Source organism: Piliocolobus tephrosceles, chromosome 8 (assembly GCF_002776525.5).
Source record: "Piliocolobus tephrosceles isolate RC106 chromosome 8, ASM277652v3, whole genome shotgun sequence".
NCBI lineage: Eukaryota > Metazoa > Chordata > Mammalia > Primates > Cercopithecidae > Piliocolobus > Piliocolobus tephrosceles.
In genome coordinates, this window is record NC_045441.1 from 63,638,385 (window position 1) to 63,658,811 (window position 20,427).

At 35.4% G+C, this 20,427-nt stretch overlaps 1 protein-coding gene and 1 long non-coding RNA gene across 6 annotated transcripts in view; one reads left to right on the plus strand and one right to left on the minus strand.

Annotated features, from left to right (window-relative positions):
* Window positions 1-5,765, minus strand: part of AHR (aryl hydrocarbon receptor) — a 55,471-nt gene extending 49,706 nt beyond the window's left edge. The window contains exon 1 of the mRNA XM_023215914.3: window positions 5,086-5,765. Within this exon, the coding sequence (XP_023071682.1) occupies window positions 5,086-5,150 (65 nt within the window). The 5' untranslated portion in view covers window positions 5,151-5,765. The remainder of the gene's footprint in view (window positions 1-5,085) is intronic.
* Window positions 5,092-20,427, plus strand: part of LOC111545035 — a 79,121-nt gene continuing 63,785 nt past the window's right edge. For 2 of the 5 annotated variants that reach the window (XR_002732324.2, XR_004229096.1), the window contains exon 1: window positions 5,092-5,355. This is a non-coding gene — a long non-coding RNA (uncharacterized LOC111545035). Of the gene's footprint in view, window positions 5,356-5,946; window positions 6,074-6,344; window positions 6,504-9,100; window positions 9,196-18,262; window positions 18,506-20,427 lie in introns of those variants that run through there. The other 3 variants (XR_002732322.3, XR_002732323.2, XR_002732321.2) reach the window with 3 other exon arrangements.

Consider the following 20,427-nt stretch of genomic DNA (forward strand, 5'->3'; position numbering starts at 1 on the left):
CAACAGTAAACACCATACAGTCAAAAATAATACAATGCTAATGTGTATATAATCTAAAATTGTGATAAAATATATTGGGAGGATGGGGGACAGTGAAAAAGGTTAAGGAGAGACAAGAGAGGGCTAAAATCCCTAACTACCACAGTAAGATAAAAAAGATAAGGCCTAATATGCTATACTTAAGATATGCCACATATATAATTGACTTTTGAAGTCTGCCAGTGTTATTTAATAGGAATACATTTTAAAACAATATTTTAATAGAAAGAAGTAAGAAGAACAAACTAAAAGATGACTGAAAAATGTAAGACAAAACAAACGAATATGTAAAGGACAACCTAAGTAGAAAATCTGCTAATACAAGTGCTTCTCCTATACACAACCACAATCCCAACATATAACTTTAATTACCAACCACACTTTTGCCTATGAAATTGACAATAATATTTTTTAAGCAAAAATGCAAAGATATAGTCACATCCCAAGATTGATGATGGGACTGTAATTAGGAAATTTTTCTTAATCTGACACTATCTCTTGGAGTGTACAATTTGGTTCAACCTTAAAACAACACATACTTTACTATACCAAAATTCCATTACAGGAATTTTTTCCTAAAAAAAATGAATTTGCATAAAAATTTACATGTCCCAAGGGTATTCTCTGAAATATTAAAGTATTAAATGGTTGGGCATAAAATTTTCTCCCAAAATAAAAACAGTTAAATAAATTACAGAATATTAGCACAACAGAGTATTATGCCGTCTTTAAAAACAAACAACGTTTCAAAGGGGAAGGGAGGCAGGTAGCAAATCCATAAGACAGGAGAAAAGACTCTAAGATGAAAGGACGTAAAACACAAGTATGGAGATAAGCAAGTACAAATCATGTATGGGAAATGACAAATAATTTATTTCAGCTGTAACACTATCCGAGCAGAAACAGTGAAAATCCCTAGGATATGGCTGTACTGCATGCATCACTGAATCTGTTCACCTGGATAGTACGAACGCAAGTCAGTAAGAACACAAGCTTTGAAGCCAAAAGACCTGGGATCCAATATCCAAACTCTTTTTCATTACCTGAGCAACTCTGAATTTGAATCTCAGTTCCCTATGTATAAACTTAAATCCTACTACTTTTCTGTGGTACTATTACAAAAATGAAGAAAATGATGTAAAGAACTGGGCACGCTTTTATCAGAATAAGTGCTAATAAACAGTCATTTTTTGTTATATTAAGCCACTAGCAAAATATCAATTTTAAAAGAAGCGTGGAAGTAGAAAGGTACTGTTGTAAAAGATTTGTATGGTATTTACTTCTAAGTAACTGTCTTAATTAAATACATGAGTAAGCACGTACTATGTAAATTTATTCACCAGTGAAGTAGCACATTTCAGCTGTAGCCGTAATTGAGAACATAATCATATACTGCCTCTTACTGTTTCACGGGAGAATCGATTGTTCTGTGATAATGTAAGCTAAAAGAATAGAATTTATGTTTCTGTTTCATTTATATCTTTAGCAGTCTTCACAGTTTTTATATATTTTTTGTTCTGTTTTAGTTGTGAGAGTAGCAGTACAGGTGCTGACTGTCCTGCTTTATTGGTTGAGAAACTTGCCCAGATCTATAACAGTGAAGAAACTAGACCTCATTTTTTAGTTTAGATCCAGTGCTTTCAATTTATACCTGCTTCCTCTTTTTGCCATTTAGTGTCATCTATAACTAAACACTTTCACTTACTTCACTTACTTCATTTCATAGTCCTAACAAGCAAGTGTCCATAACTACTATGTATATGCTATCTAAATCAAGCTATTTGAAAGAAAAATGATGGAGAAATAATTGTGTAAATGAAAAGACCTATTCTTTTATTTTAGATGCTATTTTTAAAATGGCACCATAACTTTATATAAAACATTTAATGAATATTATGTAAGTAATACAATTCAGTACATGTATGAAATTCATGACATTTAAAAAGAATGAATAGCAAGACAGAAAATGCTTTTATATATTATTATTAATATGTTAATAGAAGTAAAAGTTTTTATCAGTATGCATTTTAAAGAAGGATCAGCTAAGGCTCAGAAGTGACTTTCAGTTCTGACACTTCATGATGGCTTAATCACCACTACAGCTGGTGGTATCATTTTAAAGTGTAGATCCCCTTCTCTCAACACCTATTATTTGCCAACATACAGTGCTAACTTTCTATGTATAGGTAAGCTGAAATCCATTACAACTTATTCTTTATTATTAAAACCTTAAAAATACAAAAATATATCCAAAATTATCACTAGGGAAAAACATTTTTTTATCACTAAAAGTATCACTAGGGAAAAACATTCTATTTAATTCTATAATGGCCTTTTTGACTATCTTGAGACAAAATAAACAAACACGTTCATTTCCAAAGAGAATAAAATAAACACAGGATTTGTTCTCTTTTTCTGAATAGGGTTACTAAGTATGGGGCAACAGTCTAAGGAAAGTTAGAGTAGATTCTATAATGAAGGTCATCTTTGATATTTTCTTCTTTAAAGTAGGAACATGAATTAGATGTAAAGTTGCTTCAGAGCCTTTAATTTCCCAACTTTCATTAGTCCAAAAAGAAAGGAAACATTTATTGAAAGTTCAAGATACTTCAGTGAGATTAAATTGAACACATTTAAAATGTATTTCCTACTAATAAAGATAATTTTCAATGTGAGAGCCGCCACTAGGGGGGGTTGATTTTTCTTAATAAATTCATCTCAAGATTGAAAGAGCCTCAGGTTACAATTGTCAACTACTTTAGTCCAAAATTTTATGGAATATATATATTCCATAAAATTTATATTTAAATAGTTGTCTTTTTAAACAGTCCTATAATTATGCTACAGCATATTTTATCTGTAAATAACATAAAACGGCTCTCATTTAAGAGGTCAAAGTTAAGTAGGTCTGGATAGCATTTTCAGCTCAAAACAAGATCTATTTTCCCCAATGTTGGCAGGTTTTAGGGCTCATTAGGTCACAGACTAGTAGTTTAATTTTAAAACTCAAATTTAATATCAGGTTTAATGACTTCATTTCTAAAATAAACTTTGATTTACTGCATTATAAAATTAACAATTTTTCATTCAGGTAAAAATAATTTATATAAACACTTTCACTTGATAAAGAAAACACCAGCACTAGCCTTTTCTTACAGAGGAAGCTGGTGATATTTAAGGCATTTGTATGATTAGAAGCAATATATGGTGCTCGGTAGAGATCTGATAAACATCTATACTAACAAAATAAAATGTGGGTGAATGGGAAAAATACTTTTGTTATAAGAAATTAATACAAGCATATTAAAGACTAAGAAAGTGTATTAGGATAATCTAATAAAAAGTACATTTTACGCAAAATAACTAAAATCCATAAATGTTAAACTGTATAATGAATACAAAATTATGGCATTTGTTTTTGTTTACAAAGCCACCCAGGTCCTTTTATAACACCCTAACTGAAATCCAGTATCTTAAAAACACATCAGGGACATCTTCCTGTTTTCTCACTATACACATAAAACCTATGACATCCCTATTATATATGATGCTAAGTATATTATTGCATTAATAAAAACACATAGAACAGACATTTGGGATGCTTCCCAACTTTAACCATGAAGGACAATGTCAAATAAGACAAACATACTTTAATGTAAGAAACCATTCTACAAAATTAAAAGTATTATAAACCGATGTCTCAAACTGCCAAGGTAGAAAACTGCTGGTTTGACAACACTCCCTTAAAACACACTGTACCATAAAACTTCCATATTTTAATCAGTCTATTTACAGATTATTATCCTCTGTTAATGCCAATTCATAAGTCTAGTTCTGAAGAACTATGATAACTGAAATTCTGAAAGGAAACTAAAATTTTAGAATGAAACTTTAAACCAATAACTGGTTTTAAATGTAAATCTTAAAGTGTTATTTTTCTGGTTCCCATTAGTGATAGTTGGAGTCTAAGCAAAACGCACACTTCTGATTTGGTCTGAGAGGACGTTTAAGAGTTCTTAAAATTGTTTACGAAAACTTGAAAAACATGCAGGTAAAGTAACTCAGAGATAAAACTAGAAATAAAAAAATTGGAACAAACACATGAATACAACCACCACACAACAGGAAAAGTTTCCAGCACGGATACTTTTTTCTGACACACAAGAAAATAAAGTATTTGCCATCTCACACAAATATTCCACCAAAATCAATCGACAACGACAAAAGCAAGTTTGTACTCACTCAATTAGAACAAAACTTTGAAGGGGAAAAGAATTAGAGTTAAACGTTAAGAATGAAAACCTCTCTCAAATGCAGTTCTAAATCTTTTATGATACAGACTCTACAGCCACCCCAGAAGTGATAAGCAAGCTTCCGAAAAAGACGTCTGAAGAATACAAATCCTCCACCGTATCCTGTCCGTTGCATCCACTCCCACCTGCTACCACGTCTATCCACTTTACCGATATGGTCACGATGAGCGCTACAAAATTGCTGCCAAATAAGTAAATAAGAGCGCAACAGAAAGCCAGTAGGTGGGGACCAAAAAGTACCTTTAGAGGCACTCAGCCCCTTCGTAAAAGTCAGCATGTGTTTAGCTCTTTAAAACATCTCGCCCTACCAAACTCTACCAAGAATGAGAATTAAGACTGTCCTCTAACCTAACCCATGCGGATATTAAAAGTGGAAGGAGATTTCAAGACAGGTTTATATTAACTAATCCATTAGCCCAAGGCAGATCAGAGCTGTCAACAAATCAGGACCAAATCAGAGAGAACAAAGTAACAAATGTGAGAGGGTGTGTATGCACCGGTGAGGGGGAAGAGGATGGGTGGAAGGACAATTTTTAAAATGCAATCATTGAAAACGCGAGAATTCAAGTCCTCGGTCTCCCGACCGGCCTCCAAACCTCGATTCCACTGGCAGTGCCGGGAATGAACCTAATCCCCAGGATCGCAGGGATTTGGGGGCGGGGTGGGGCTGCCTCCCGCACCCGCGTGCCTGTGCGCCCAGCCCCCGCGATGAGGACGCGCTCGGGACACTCACGTTTTCTGCACCGGCTTCCGCCGCTTGCGACTGGCGTAGGTGATGTTGGCGCTGCTGCTGTTCATGGTGCCCAGCCGACGGCGGCGGCTACTCCCCGGGCACTGGCGGCCGGGTCCCCAGGACCCGGTGTCGGCTGGGACGACGGCGGCGGCAGGCGCCGGGTTCCGCGAAGCCGCGCCCGCTCCACCTGCGTCCTCTCTGGACAGTGGCGTGGGCGCCGCGCCTCCGCGCCTCGGCTACCGCAGGCTCCCGCAGCCCGCGCCAGTCCAGGTGAGCTGCCCGGGCCTGGCGCCGTAAGGGGGGGCAAGGGGCGGAGACCCGCGAGCGAGGCGGCGCAGGTGCCGTCTACACCGGCGGAGGCGGCGCGGCAATGCCCGCAGGTGAGGCGGCCCGGGCAGAGGAGGAGCCTGGGCCGTCTATTTAGAATCCTGGCCTGGGTCGCTCACGGTGGCCCCTCGGGTGAGGGAGGCGCCGCCGCGTTGCCCCCGGGACTTCCCAAATCCTGGGTGCTTCCCGCCTGCGGAGCTCGGGGACCAGCCACCAGTCCCAGCTGCTCTTAGCTTCCGTTCGGCTACACGGCTGCCCCTGGACTGAGCTGGCGGTCCGGGGCACGCTCTCGGAACAGAGCGTCGAGGGGACTCCCCAGCCACTGCCTCCCTCCGCCGCGCGCACCGGTTGAATAGCACAAGCACCCCGACCCCTCACCGGCCCCGCCCCGCCCAGATTCCGCGTAGCCCCGCCCCGTCCTGCTTGCCCCCGCCCATCTGGATTCCATTCCATCTTCCTTGAGGGCCCCACCCTCATCCCGGCACGTGATGACGTAGGACGTAACGACGCCCCCCCGCCGGTAGCCATCTTCGTGCATAGGCAAACTCATTGTAGCTGGACTATACAAAGTATATCAAGATATGCCAAATATAGAGCTTAACTTCGCCTGTTTGAGAGACGGTGGTTCAGCTGACTTGTGGCTAAGAATTACAATTAACTGGTAGACAACCAATGGGACTGTATATTTTCCTAGTTGGGGAGGCTTCAGAAGGCCAGATTTGAGTTGAGACTTGAAGACTAGGGGTTTCCTTGACCTTTATTGGGGTGGGGGAAGTCTTTACAATAGACAGGAAAATAGATAATAAGGGGACTATTATGTGTTGTGTCATGGAGGACAATGTGGAAAAATATTGGGAGTAGTTAACAGTATTGAATGCTGTTGAGAAATTCAAATTAAATGAGAACTGAAAATGTCATTCTTGTCTACTCAGTGTGTAGTCATTGATAATTTTCGTGAATGCTGTGTTGGTGGGGTAAGAGGCCTGCAAATAACATTGAAGTGGGTACAGGATTGCTGGAGATGATGAAATGACATCCTCAAAGCAGACAATTCTTCCAAGTTTAACTGTGGATGAGAGACACATCAGATGGTATGTAGGGGGAGTGAAGGGTTAAATGAGGGTTTTCTAGTTTTGTTTTGGTTTAGTTCTTTAATGGGCGATACTGAGCAGCTTAGAGGGGTGGAGATAAACTATGTAGGGAACCTGAGGGAACAGTTAAGGAATGATAGATATTAAGATAGCGAAAGCAGGAGGGAATGAGTGCCAAAGCATAAATGGGAGATTAGGACTAATAGTTTAGATACTAACAGAAACAGCACTTCCGGTACTTTGCTCTTCAGAGTATTCCACAGCTTCTTATGAGAGTTATTAAGAAATGCAGACTCTTTGGGGGTCCTTATTAAATCAGAACCCAAAGTTCACAAGAACTCCCAGGTGATTCAAATGTGCATAAAGTTGGAGGAGCAGTTCTCTACCATAGCTGGAGGAAAGAAGGACGGTGGGTGAGATGTAGTAGGCTACTAAATTTTGGATCAGAAAGATGAAGGAGATGGAACAAAGAGGGTATTCTAGCATGAGCTACAAAAGAACAACTGTATTTTGTGGTTGATGATCTGTTGTAGAAGAGCATAAAGTAAAAGTGATCTGGGAAGTGACAACAAGGAAGTAGGTGGACATCCACCCTATATCCTGAATGTGTGATAAGAGAAAATAATTAGGCAGTATTTGGGAGAGCTTATAGGAAAGTGATAGCCTCAGTAAGCCAGCTTTCAGTTTGAGGAAAAAGATGGAGCAAATTCCCAAAGAAGACAGTGTACACTGGGATAGTTTGATGTTTATGAGTTAGCAATTGCAGAGGCAAAATCAACCATCTCTATTTTCCCTTCTCTTTCATTTCTTCATTTATCTGTGCTTACTCAAAACGTGTAAATGTAAAAAAATAATTTCCTCCTAGCTAGGAACCCTTGAAGGGTGAAGATTTTATATCAAAACATAATATATTAATTCTGTAGCTTATAACTCCTCTTCATAAAAGAGATGTACTAAATGCAATGAACCAATCTTAATTTAGCGATTTAAAAAAATCCTACCCTTTTTAAGGTTGTTGGCTATTTGGTACAGTCATTTTCCACCTTATTTTGACTTTCATACCCTTATTTTTTATGTTTAACTTTAGGGTTATTTTCATTATCCAGAAGTCATATGCTGTATTATGTTACACAGTCTTAGTTAAGTAACAGATATTTGCATAATTAAGATTAAAATTGAATATCAATAAAATTCCCAGAATTCATTTTGATAGCAACTGAACTTACCTTAACAGTTTTGCTAGTATGTGAATAAAACTTGTATAGTGTAATGCCATTAAAAAAAAAATGAGCTGCCATTATCTAGAAACTTCCTGTACTGGCACTGTGGAACATGGTTATTAAAGTATGGTTTGTGGCCATCTGCTAAGATTTAAAAATTTTTTTGTGAGCAGTTTTTTTTTTTTTTTGTAGTTATATGATTTTTTTTCTCATAACAATTAATTTGGCTATAAGAGTCAGTGAACATTTGATTACCTTATTCAAAGAGCATTCTTTTAATAAATTGGGTTGAGCTTACTTTCTGAGGTTTCAGATGCAGCTGTATGTATATGGGTTTCTTTCTCCTGCGAAATAGTATGATAAAAGTATTTTAGGAATGCTGTTATAAATATCAGCTCTTCTTGAATAAAGGAAAATAATCAAAATGAATGCTCAACCTATTCTATCACAGTTCATTTCAGTAAGCAAGATTTTAGCCCCTATAATATACCAGACACTGTGGGTTATGGTAGCGATATCAGACATATTCTTTCCTCTTAGAGCTTCCATTCTAATGAGAGAGACAAGAATTAATCAGATAGTTACACAAATGAATGTATAATTACAAATGGAACAAGTACTGTGAAATGAATACTCTGAGATTGTATAATAGGTGGATTTGACTTGGTAAGGGGAGGTTACCCTGAGGGAGCTTGAACTGAGTTTTGAGGCATGGGTAGGCATTTTATAGGTGACCTGGGGAGGAAGGGGTATTTCATGCAAACTGAACATGTATCACTTTTTAATCTCCTCTTCAATTCTGCAGCTCCTTACTTCAGGCCCTCAGAATTATCTATTTCACTCGTACCCTGCTTTTACAGTTTACAGCACACATTGTAACTATATGAAGTATTTTACAGAGGGCAGTCTATGCTTCCTAAACTATGTACTGAGGCACCCCAGGAGCCTCAGTACACAACAAACTTACAGGGACACTATCATGGAATATTTTAAATTTTCAAGGCCAACACAGTGACATCAGTTGGACACCATGCAAACCACTTTGTTGAGGTAGTTCAGAACTTCTACACATTAAATTGTACTTTATTCCTTTTGACAACATCATCATATCTTTGTGAGGCTGTGTTTTTGTAAATTGCTGTAATATAACACAAAGACTATGGGAAAATTACTGTAGAACAGGAATGAGGGTAGTGGATTCCAAGTTTATTCCAAGGTTTGAGAAGTTATAAAGTGCCCAACAGATGTGCACATCCCATTAAGATGAAAAATGTTAATGTATATTATTTTTTAAATAGCTACTAAGTTGTTAGGATAGACAAACATAAGTTTGGATTTAACTGTTTAATAAATGGAACTGTTGGGTGTTTCTTTTAGCTTGCAACACCATGAAAAACTGACTGAGACACTAGGAATGCTGTGAACTGAGAAAGTTTGGGACCTTTGGCATAACTAAATCCTTCATTTAACAGGTGAGAAACTTCAGGCCCAAAGAGATCAAGGGCCATGCTAATCACAGCCTAGAATCTGGGTCTTGTGACTTCTACTCCAGTCTAAAATTTATAACTTATCTCACTTTGAACTGTTCTGATTCGTTTATTAAAAATAATCAGTTTACACATTGCCTGCTTTTAACACTGAAGAACAGACATAGACATCTAAATGCTTAATGTCGTCTTTAGTTGCTTGGATACAACAGTGTCATAGAAGCCACAGAGAAGTAATTAATAGATAATGCTAATCTTAATTCTGACAAAGAAACTACAATATAGGAATAATTTGTTATTAGTCAGAATTTTTTTAATTCACTTGTGGATAATGCTTTGTTGTAAGAAACATTTAGGTTTTTAACACGTGAAAGTACATTATTAAAATGTTAACATGCAGTAAGTTTGGATTTCGATTTTTTTTTTCTTTCCAGCCCTTTAATTCTCACTAATTTGAAATTTGATTATGGGGAAAGTTATAAAAAAAAGCTTTGTGTTTCACGTGCTAAGATTCATGTCTAATTTATTAAACATTTTATTAAAATATATATGTATAAATATCATTTTTACTAAAATCCATTTAACTTTGGAGATAAATATATTTGGAATCTACATAACAATACATACTTTCTGCATTTTAAATCATGATATAGAAGAAACTGAAATTAAGATATAATACATTTATTTAACAGAAAATTATTAACTTGATAAGAACAACTTAAGGAAAAGTAACTTATTGTAAAACGCTGACCTAAAATATATAATTTAGATTTGCTAAACTTTAAAAGGCTATCATTCTTATTCATATTAAGAAACAAAATGTGTTATTTACTGAAAATGTTTAACAAATTTAATTAATATGTGGACAGTGGTTCTCAACATTTGTTGTGTATTGTAGTCACTTGAGAAATGTAAAAATTACTGATCCTTGGCTCCACCACAAAAATTTTTATTTAATTTATCTAGGTTGTGTCCTGGAATCGGGATTTTACAGGTGATAGAGGTATTGTGGTTATGTAACAGAGATCCTTATTCTCAGGAAATACATGCTGCAACATTCATATATATATACATACACACACACACACAATTGTGAAAGGTATACAAACATTTGTGGTATTCTTTCAACTTTGCCATGTGTTGAAAAATTGCACAATAGAAAGAAAATATGTGCAAAAATAAATAGCCATGTACTTCCAAGTTAAAAAATTGAGAGAAAAAAATATCTGAAGCCTGATAACTGTTTCCATGGGAGGTCAGGACGGAGACATATTAGGCATCTAGCTTTTACGTGAGATAAAGCTTTAGACCTTGCTCTAAATCTTGATATTACAGGAAACAGATGGAAGATAAATTTAAAAAGATTCAAAGTTTCTGCACTTCTCCAGTTTAAAAACAAAGTTAGAATCCCAAATCTCCATTGTACAGCCTCTGTGGGCTGAAGAATATGTGTAGTTAGTTGTGCATTTCAAGAATTTAGCTGATTTATACTAACCACGAATTATTCATTTTGCTGTATTCACTAGTTATTTTACTAAGATGGTAATAGTTTCTAATGCCTTACTAATACCTTTTTGCTTGTTCTTATGCATCCACTTCCCTGTATATAATCGCTGACTTTTCTAAGACTTTCTAATGTATCAGTAGACGGGACTTATGTCTATAAGACTTACATGCTAAAATAATAGATTTTTTAAAAAAAACTTCTGGAACAAATGTTAACTTGTACTGCAAGTTAAATATTTTCACATTAATGCTATGCAAAACAGCTGCTATAAGTAATATTCTTAGGACTCTCCTCACTCAGATCCCATACCAAGCATCAGAAATACCTGCCATTACCTGATTGGTAAGTTGATGAAGGAGATCTGGTTACATAATTAATCAAGGGGATATAGCTGAGGATGGAGTGTCATGTAAAACAGAATGGTCTCCACCCTTCCCTCCTAAAGCAAGCTGTAGGAATTTTCCTTGTAAAACTTGAAACTTTAGTTGAGTGGTCTTCCTGCCTGAATGTAGATGGAGCTCCCATCTGCCTTCACAGAAGTGAGGGCTTCTGATGAAAATGAGTAGGAAGGATTCAATTTATTCCCAGATCTTGGACAAATCTCTTACATTCTTTTAATCCTGGCTTTTGGTTGAATTCATTCTGGTGATCTGAGTCTTTAAATAAAGAATTACATAAAGCAAATATGTTTCAGAGAAAAGCATGTGAATCGAATAATTATTTTGGAATACATTGGTATTTAAAGAAATACCAAGTAGATTATAATGTAAACAATCACTATCTAAACTCTTCAGAAACTAGGGATTTCAAATATTCATTACATATTTGTGTTGCATTTTTCCGTATTATTATTTAAACATATTTTGTGAGTGGTCGTATTTATGCCAGCTTTTTGTATAATTCTTTGAAGCAAATCTCCCCTATAAAAGAAAGTCGACATACACCTGTATTACTAAAAACACCAATCTGTATCCTGCTATAGTGCTTTGATTGTATATGTAAAGCAAATGAATGATATAAAATGCAAACTTTGATTTTTTTTAGTTACTCTTGAACAGTTCAGACAAATGTTAATTTCCATAAGAACTGCATTAACAAGATGATGAGAAAAATGGAGGTCAGTATGGGGTAATTCAATCCCCCAGACCATTTTGTTTTAATTAATATTTGCCTATTTTAGGATATAAAAAGGTTGACATTCTGATAGAACTTTCTCAAATCTTTATAAACATGCCCTACATGAAATATTAATAAAAGAAATAGCCTCACATACAACAGTTTATTCTTAAAAAGTTTGTTCATACTGAAGGTATTAGCCAATTATGAAGCAGGTCGTGGTTTTAGACACACAAACACTCAGTCCTTCTAAAAGAAATGTCATTATCAGTTGAGCTAAAGGTGATTTTTTTTAATAATAATAAATAGTACTTAATAGCTGTAACTTAATAGCCCTTTTCTTACCTTGTAGTATCTACTCAACAAGATGAGGAAAATACATCAGTACACAAAGTGAAATACACTTCTCAAAACTGAGCACTTTATGTCATTACATCTTTAGGGTCAGGTCTCTAAGTGGCAATTTAAGTTTTATTTGGAAACTATACTGCTCAGTAGATGACTAGAATAATAATGGTTAATTTGGTAATAAACAACAGCATTGATTTAAGCCAGTAATTTCTGAGTTCTATATTACTATATGTTATGCTCAGAAAAAATAGATGGTAAATATCTGTCACCATGAAATTAACACTTAATTTTTCATATTTTCTACACATCCTTTTAATTAATAGTCAAAAAATAAGAAAACAAAAACAGTAAAGGAGTGTCAAATGTTATTATTTTCCAATTAGCTCTTACTAGAGTCATGTACACCTCATTATTTTACCTAAAGAATAATGAAAAGCACTATCTTTGACATTGAAATATATGTCCAACGTAAGTCTGTTTAAAAAGCAAGTGTTTAAAAAATGTACACACACACACAAACATGTATATATTAAATAATATATATAATTATGTACATCTAAAATCATTATAAAGGTGCCTTCAGCTTCTGTAGTTTACAACTTATGGTCTTTGGTCATTTCTTTTTGTTTGTTTTTGTTTTGTTTTGTTTTTTGAGATGTAATCTCAGTCTGTCACTCAGGCTGGTGTGCAGTGGCTCAATCTTGGCTCACTGCAACCTCCGCCTTCTGGGTTCAAGAGATTCTCCAGCCTCAGTTTTCTGAGTAGCTGGGACTACAGGCACACGCCACCACACCCAGCTAATTTTTGTAATTTTAGTAGAGATGGAGTTTCACCATATTGGTCAGGCTGGTCGCAAACTCCTGACCTCAGGTGATCCACCTGCCTCAGCCCCACAAAGTGCAGGGACTACAGGTGTGAACCACCATGCCCAGCCTGGTCATTTCTTATAAGAAATATGTGGGATAACTGAGATAGGGATATATTTTTTAAGTTCTACTCTCTAGCCCACTTACCAAATAATACCGCTGACTTTAATGTGAAAGATCCTTCAACAAAAAAGAATATGCTATCACAATTTTCAATTATTTTTGTTTCTAATCTGAATGAAGTTAGAAGTTAAACTGAACTTATTGTGTTAGTTTCCTATGTAAAAAGCATAATAATATACCCCTCAACATTTTTATGTGTGTATATTATATATAGAAGTGTTTGTGTGTGTACACAAAGAGAGTACATAATGACTTTCAGGAGTGAAAACAGTCTTTTACAAAAGATGGGTTCCAATGACAAATAGAAGTGTTCAGAAAAAATCTCAGGATCAATTGTTTTCTCTAGCAAGCACCCCAAAGTTCTCTCGAGGTTAATCATAGCCTTCACTGCTTTCTATGCTGAACACAATAGTTCCCTTTGATTTAAAAATGTGTCAACTCTTACAAAGTTAACATTCTGTATCTGATTAATATGTGGAGATAAATAATCTGTGAAACTGATGTAATGTAACCTACACAAGACTCAGATAACTTTTTTATTTGATCCTTAAAAACCACATACATTGTTTCTTTATTTTTACATGTGTGTGTGTATATATATATATATATATATATATATATTTTTTTTTCTTTTTTTTTTTTTTTGAGGCAGAGTCTGGCTTTGTGGCCCAGGCTGGAGTGCAGTGGCGCCATCTTGGCTCACTGCAAGCTCCGCCTCCCAGGTTCACGCCATTCTTCTGCCTCAGCCTCCAAGTAGCTGGGACTACAGGCGCCCACAACCACGCCTGGCTAATTTTTTGTATTTTTAGTAGAGACGGGGTTTCACCATGTTAGCCAGGATGGTCTCGATCTCCTGACCTCGTGATCCGCCTGCCTCGGCCTCCCAAAGTGCTAGGATTACAGGCGTGAGCCACCACGCCCAGCCTATTATATTTTTTTCTATATGCTCTTAGCACAAAACTACTAGATCCACTTGATGTAACAACTTTGGGACAATAATTATTTCCTTGTTTAAAGAGCACAATCAAATCTCTTCTAACTATGATAATGATATGTACCTTTTATTTATATGAATTTAATCATCTCTTTAATTTTAACATAGTATTGTTGCTTAAGTCTAATCAGAAGTGTTAGTTAGTAATTTATATTTTTCTCATGATATATGTTAGGAATTTTTGTACTTAGGTCATTGTAGGTGCATTTTAAAATATGTTCCCCAAATTACTTTAAAGTGCATTTGAAATGAAAGTGATGATTTAATTGAATATTAATGAGATATTGCGGAGGCATTATATTTTTTCATTTTGTCCAAATATTTTTATTTGCATAGTTCCTGTTTTTAATTTTAATATTAAAGTACAAATCTGGGAATATTTGCTTCAGAGACCTTTCATTCTACTTTTCTTTTATGTGTAATTAGAATTCAAGAGGATTTAACATCTGAAATCTTCCCTTTTTTAATGTTTTTCTGTATATGGTCAACAGAAAACAAAATAAAGATAAGGTGCAAATATTGCCGTATTGGTAGGTTTTACCCCAAAGAAGAAAAAAACACTAATGCAGTCTCTAATAATGTCCTTTCCCCCATTTTAATAAGAAGGTTTGTGTTGTTCTGACATTAAATGGATTAAGCAGCAAGCCTGCTGAGAAAAATACTCAAAGGTATTAAACCCTAGCAGTGTTGGTTTAACTGTAATTACTGTAAAATAAGATTAAGTCTGAGTTTGGATGAAGAACTAGGTTTGACATAAGACTAAAAGGTAACGATGTTCACAGATGCCTGAATTAATGCTTCAGTGAAAAATATAATTAGCACAAGATTTGAAAATATGTCTCCTTTGGCAAATGTCTTCAGAGAGTAATCAGTGCTGTAGACTGATGTAGTGGAAAGAGCACTGGGCAAGTGGCCAAAATCTTTGAATTCAAGTTTGTTGCTCTAGCACACACAAGTTCTGTGACCTTGGATAAGAAATTTGTAAAACCTTTGAATCTCAGTATGGTGGATATGGCCAACTGGCAACCATTTGCACTTTTTCATACTGTGTATTTCTATACTACAGCAGCTGGAAAGCTAACAACTGCATTCCCCCAGATTCCTGTGACATTAAACTTCCAAATGTAAATAAGTTTCATCCAATTAGATGCACTTGTTGAAATTTGGAGGCAAAAGTCAAGTGGAGGTCATCTTCCTGCTGCTTCCATTGTTTTCTGCTAATAAGTGAGATGTGGAAACATGATTTTTTCTGTGATGGGTTCCAGCATCTGAGTTCTAGGATTTGAGAGGCTGTAGGGGTGTGAGCAGTAGTGGCTCCCTGATCTCTTAATTGTAGCTACAGTGGTGTGATTTTGAAGTCAATAAATTTTGTAGTGACTTCTGGAGTCCCCACTTTTCTGATTGAGGCAAAGGTCATTTTTCTCTAATAAGTCAGTTCTACAGTGTTCTGGAAACATTTCTGAATTCCCAGCCTAGAGTCTCTCTCTCTAGCCTTTTCAAAGATTTAGCAAGCATTTTATTCCATTTTAAATCCCTGTTTACTTAAAATACCTGAAACTTACTCTGTTTCCTGTACTAAAACTTAACTGACACACATGTTCCAATTTCATTCATACCTTACAAAGTCTTTGAGAGGATTAAACCATATTAAGCATATTTAATATTGCTTCCTCTTTTGAAAGATAAGTATTCATGATATGAAAAGCCACCATCAAAATTGTCTCATGGCATTCTCTTGTCATTAATTTTGCTCAGCTAATATAGTCTAAACACAGTTTGTGAAGTATTGGTTCTCCTGGGCAAATAATGCAGAAGAAACAATTGCATATTCAGTTGGTATCTAGATAAATCTCCAGTTCTAAGAATGTCTGTGAGTTTTATGATACCTTTCCTACAAATGAATAGTTTTCACTTCAATTTACATTTTACTAGTATTTTTACTTTTTTTGCAGTGGTCATAATTAGAAGCACTATGACTAATTCTGTAAGTGGAAGTGGACTGACACAATGCCATGTCTGGCAAGATTTGAGCAGATTTGGAAAAATGTTGCTCTGTTCTTTGATCTTATACTTTCTAAAGGAATAAAATAATTTTCCTCCCCCTTTTCAATGAATTTCTTTTTAGAAATATGTGTTGTTGTATCTATGGAGTCAAGAGACTTTTTCACCTTTAAAGTAGCCCACATATTCAGCCCCTATTAAGGCACCAGTGGGCTTCATATCAGTTATTTCCTGGCTTGATTCATTGCCCTCCTGTTTCAGCCTGGCTTCTGGATCTTGTCTCCATTTCTGTCTGTGGCTTCTTCTTTGGCTTTTCGATTTGTAATCAGTTTTTTATTCTGCTTCTCCTAAAAGGGCTCATCCCACTGATATTTTTTTCCTTGAGACTTTCTTAGGAGGGGTGTGTGTGTGTATATCTCCTAAGAAAGTGTACTAAAATATTTATGTGTATATATACTTTAGTTTTCATCCCTCAGGACTTAAATTCACTTGAACCTTGACTACGAAAACACCCTTCAGTTTTTCCTCAACAGGTGAACTCAGAAAACAGGAGAATTACACTAAGTACTCATTACTTTCCTAGATAATTTTATATATTGGACAGAATAAACTACATCAAAATTTCCAGTGCTCTGTGCATGAAAGCTTATTCATTTACTTCCACATGTATAAAATTACATCATATGATGGAATAAAGTTTTCATCTGTCATTTATTTTTATTTATTTTTGAGACAGGGTCTTGCTCTGTCACCTGGGTTGGAGTGCAGTGGCACAGCTACAGCTCACTGTGGTCTCAACCTCATGAGCTCTGTCACTGAGAAAACTTGGAAGTGACCAAATAAATAATATAAAATAATATGAAAGTAATTTTTAAGATGTTTAACCTCAACAGTACAATATTGAAGTATATAAATTCAAGTTAACTATATAAATTTAGTTCAGTTCAATGCACATTGGTTGAGCACTTAAGATTTCACCAGCCTATTCTTCAATTACATGAGAAACAGGGCTTATTGATTAAATGTCATAAACAATACAAGATATAAGTTATTGTGAAGAACATATGGCACAAACAAGTACTTCACAAGATGGATCTTGTAGTATGGGTACAATTTAAGTAAGTGATGAATAGGTTTTATAATTAAACATGATAAAGTGAGAAGTATGAGTCTGACATTGAGGAAATGAAAATTAGTGTGATTGAAGTAGAAGGTATGTGTTAGGGAATGGGGAAAATACAACTAGATAAGCAAAGTTAGGTTAGTTGATGGGATATCTTAGGATTGATACTTAAAATTGATTTGATGAACAAGGAGAAATTATGGGTTCTTGAGAAGGAAACTTATGTGTATTTAGTAAAGAGTTTTCAGAACAGTTTGTGGTAGTATTTAAGATGGGATGGGGAAATTGGAGGTAAATTTAAAAATCAGGAACTATTTCATTAAGGTTAGAATTAATAAAGAAATGATAGGTAGAGAATGTGCAACATAGTGAGACTCTTATGAAAAATAAACAAATAGCTGGGTGTGGTGGCACGTTCCTGTAGTCCCAGCTACTTGGGAGACTGAGGTGGAAGGATCACTTTATTTTGTGTTTTCTGCTGACCATATACAGAAAAACATTTAAAAATGATTTGGTTTTCTGTTCTTGCGATAGTTTGCTGAGAATGATGGTTTCCATGGTCTCACTCATAGGTGGGAATTGAATAATGAGAACACTTGGACACAGGAAGGGGAACATCACACACCGGATACAGGAAGGGGAACATTGTGGGGGGGGGGTGAGAGGGGAGGGATAGTATTAGGAGATATACCTAATGTAAATGACGAGTTAATGGGTGCAGCACACCAACATGGCACATGTATACATATGTAACAAACTTGCACGTTGTGCACATGTACCTTAGAACATAAAGTATAATTAAAAAAAAAAAATATTTGGGATGTCAAATCCTCTTGAATTTTAATTACACATAAAGCAAAAGTAGAATGAAAGCTCTATGAAGAAAACATTCTTAGATATGTACATTAATATTAAAAATATGAACTATGCAAATAAAATATATTTTTTCTTTTTTTCCCTTCTTTTCCCAGTGTTGTGAACTACATGTCATGGGATAACCAAAATTAAACCCGAAATCTCAGAAGAAACAAATTATTTGAAGAAATTGGATGTGATTTTTTTACAATTTTTCATTCAACTAAAACTTTGTGAACTGTTTTGTGGTTTTGGTCTTCTCTAAATTTTAATCTTTGGCATTTACTTCCAAAGTATCCCCCACTAAACTTCATAACATTTATTGTGTCTCTTCATCATTAAACTTTGATGAATTTACAGAGTGTCTTTTGAAATCCCACCACCTCAGGAACAGAATTTTCCAGAATTGTTGTACCTACCTAAGTTACCTATTTTTGTCTGGAGTCAACTTGTCATCAAAACAAAATTAATATTGTATTCCCCTTTGGACAAGGACACATTAAACATTTAGTGCAGCATGCACATTTTCCAGGGATGTAGAATCATAAACAGTTATTATATACACTTCTTATGACATAGAGTGACTTTTACAATGTGCTGTACTATTTAAAGTTAAATGTTCACCACTACATATTGTACCTATGAAAACATTATAGGTTAGCTTTGATAATTTAAAATATTTTTGCTACAGCCAGTAGCTCTATTAATGATGATATGAAACTCTTGACATTTTTGTTATTGTGATTACATTGTATTTTTTCATATCTATTATGTGATATAGCAACCAACATTAGCCATAGTAATAATTTGGTAAGGAGTTCACACAGTTATTGGATGGAGGGCTGTGTCCATCCCTAGGTGTTTGTTATTGTAGTGATACTTACAAGAAGCACAGCTTGGTGTACCTACATTAGTGCAAATTTCACTAGTCAGGAAAATGTGGATAAAGTCCTTTTGATTCTTTAGCCCTATACGAAGTATTTTGAAAACAATATTTTAACAGACTTGTATCCTCTTTCCATAACTCATATAAACTGTAATTATTTTTATTTCCCCCAAATGAATGAAAGCCATCTTTACCATTCAATCCTTTTAAAAAAAGCAAGAATTAGTATTTATCGAAAACAGGTCCTGTGCACTTTACAATACTTTCTTTAATTTAGTCTTACAACAATGCTATGTAAAAAAGTAATTTTTTAAAAACTGAAATAAAATTTATGTACCATAACATTTATCATTTTAGTGTTCAGTTCAGTGGTTTTTAGTATATTCACAAGATTATGAAGCTATCAATACTAATTTCAGAACATTTTCATCATTCCAAAAAGCTGCTCCATACTCATTAGCAGTCACTACCCATTCCTCCTCCTGCCAGCTATTAGAAAATGTTGATCTATTTTCTGCTTCTGTGGATTTGCATATTCTGGAAATTTTATATAAATAGGCTCATGCCTGTAATCCCAGCACTTTGGGAGACCAAGGTGGGCAGCTCACTTGAGGTCAGGAAGAAACCCTGCCTCTACTAAAAATACAAACATTAGCAGGGCATGGTGGTGGGTGCCTATAATCCCAGCTACTCAGGAGGCTGAAGCAGGGGAATCGCTTGAACCTGGGAGACAGAGGTTGCAGTGAGCCAAGATTGCACCACTGCACTCCAGCCTGGGTGACAGAGGGAGACTCCATCTCAAAAAAAAGGCAGGGGTGGGGGACTTATACAATATATGGTCTTTTTTGATTAGCTTCATTTACCATAATGTTTTCAAGGTTCATCTATGTTATAGCATTTTTTATGCCTGAATAATATTTCATTGTGCAGATATACCACATTTGTCTATTCCTTTCATCAGTTAATGGGCAATTGGGTTGTTTCTATTTTGGGCTATTTTGAATAATACTGCTATGAATATTTGTATACAAGTTTTTAAGAGAACATATGTTTTCATTTCTCTTAAGTGTATATCTAGAAAAATTACTGTGTTATATGATAACTATATGTTTAACTTTTTGAAGAACTGCCAAACTGTTTTCCAAGTGGCTGTACCTTTTTACATTCCCATGAGCAACATATGAAAGTCCAAATTTTTCTACATCTTTGCCAGCATTTGTTATTGTTGTTCTTTTTATTGTAGCCACCTTAGTGGGGATAAAGTGATATTTCATTCTGGTTTTGATTTCCATAATATGAGCATGTTTTCCTGTGTTTATTGGCCATTTTTTTTTTGTCTTTGGAGGTATGTTTATTCAAACTCTTAGCTCATTTTTAAATTCGGTTATTTTATTG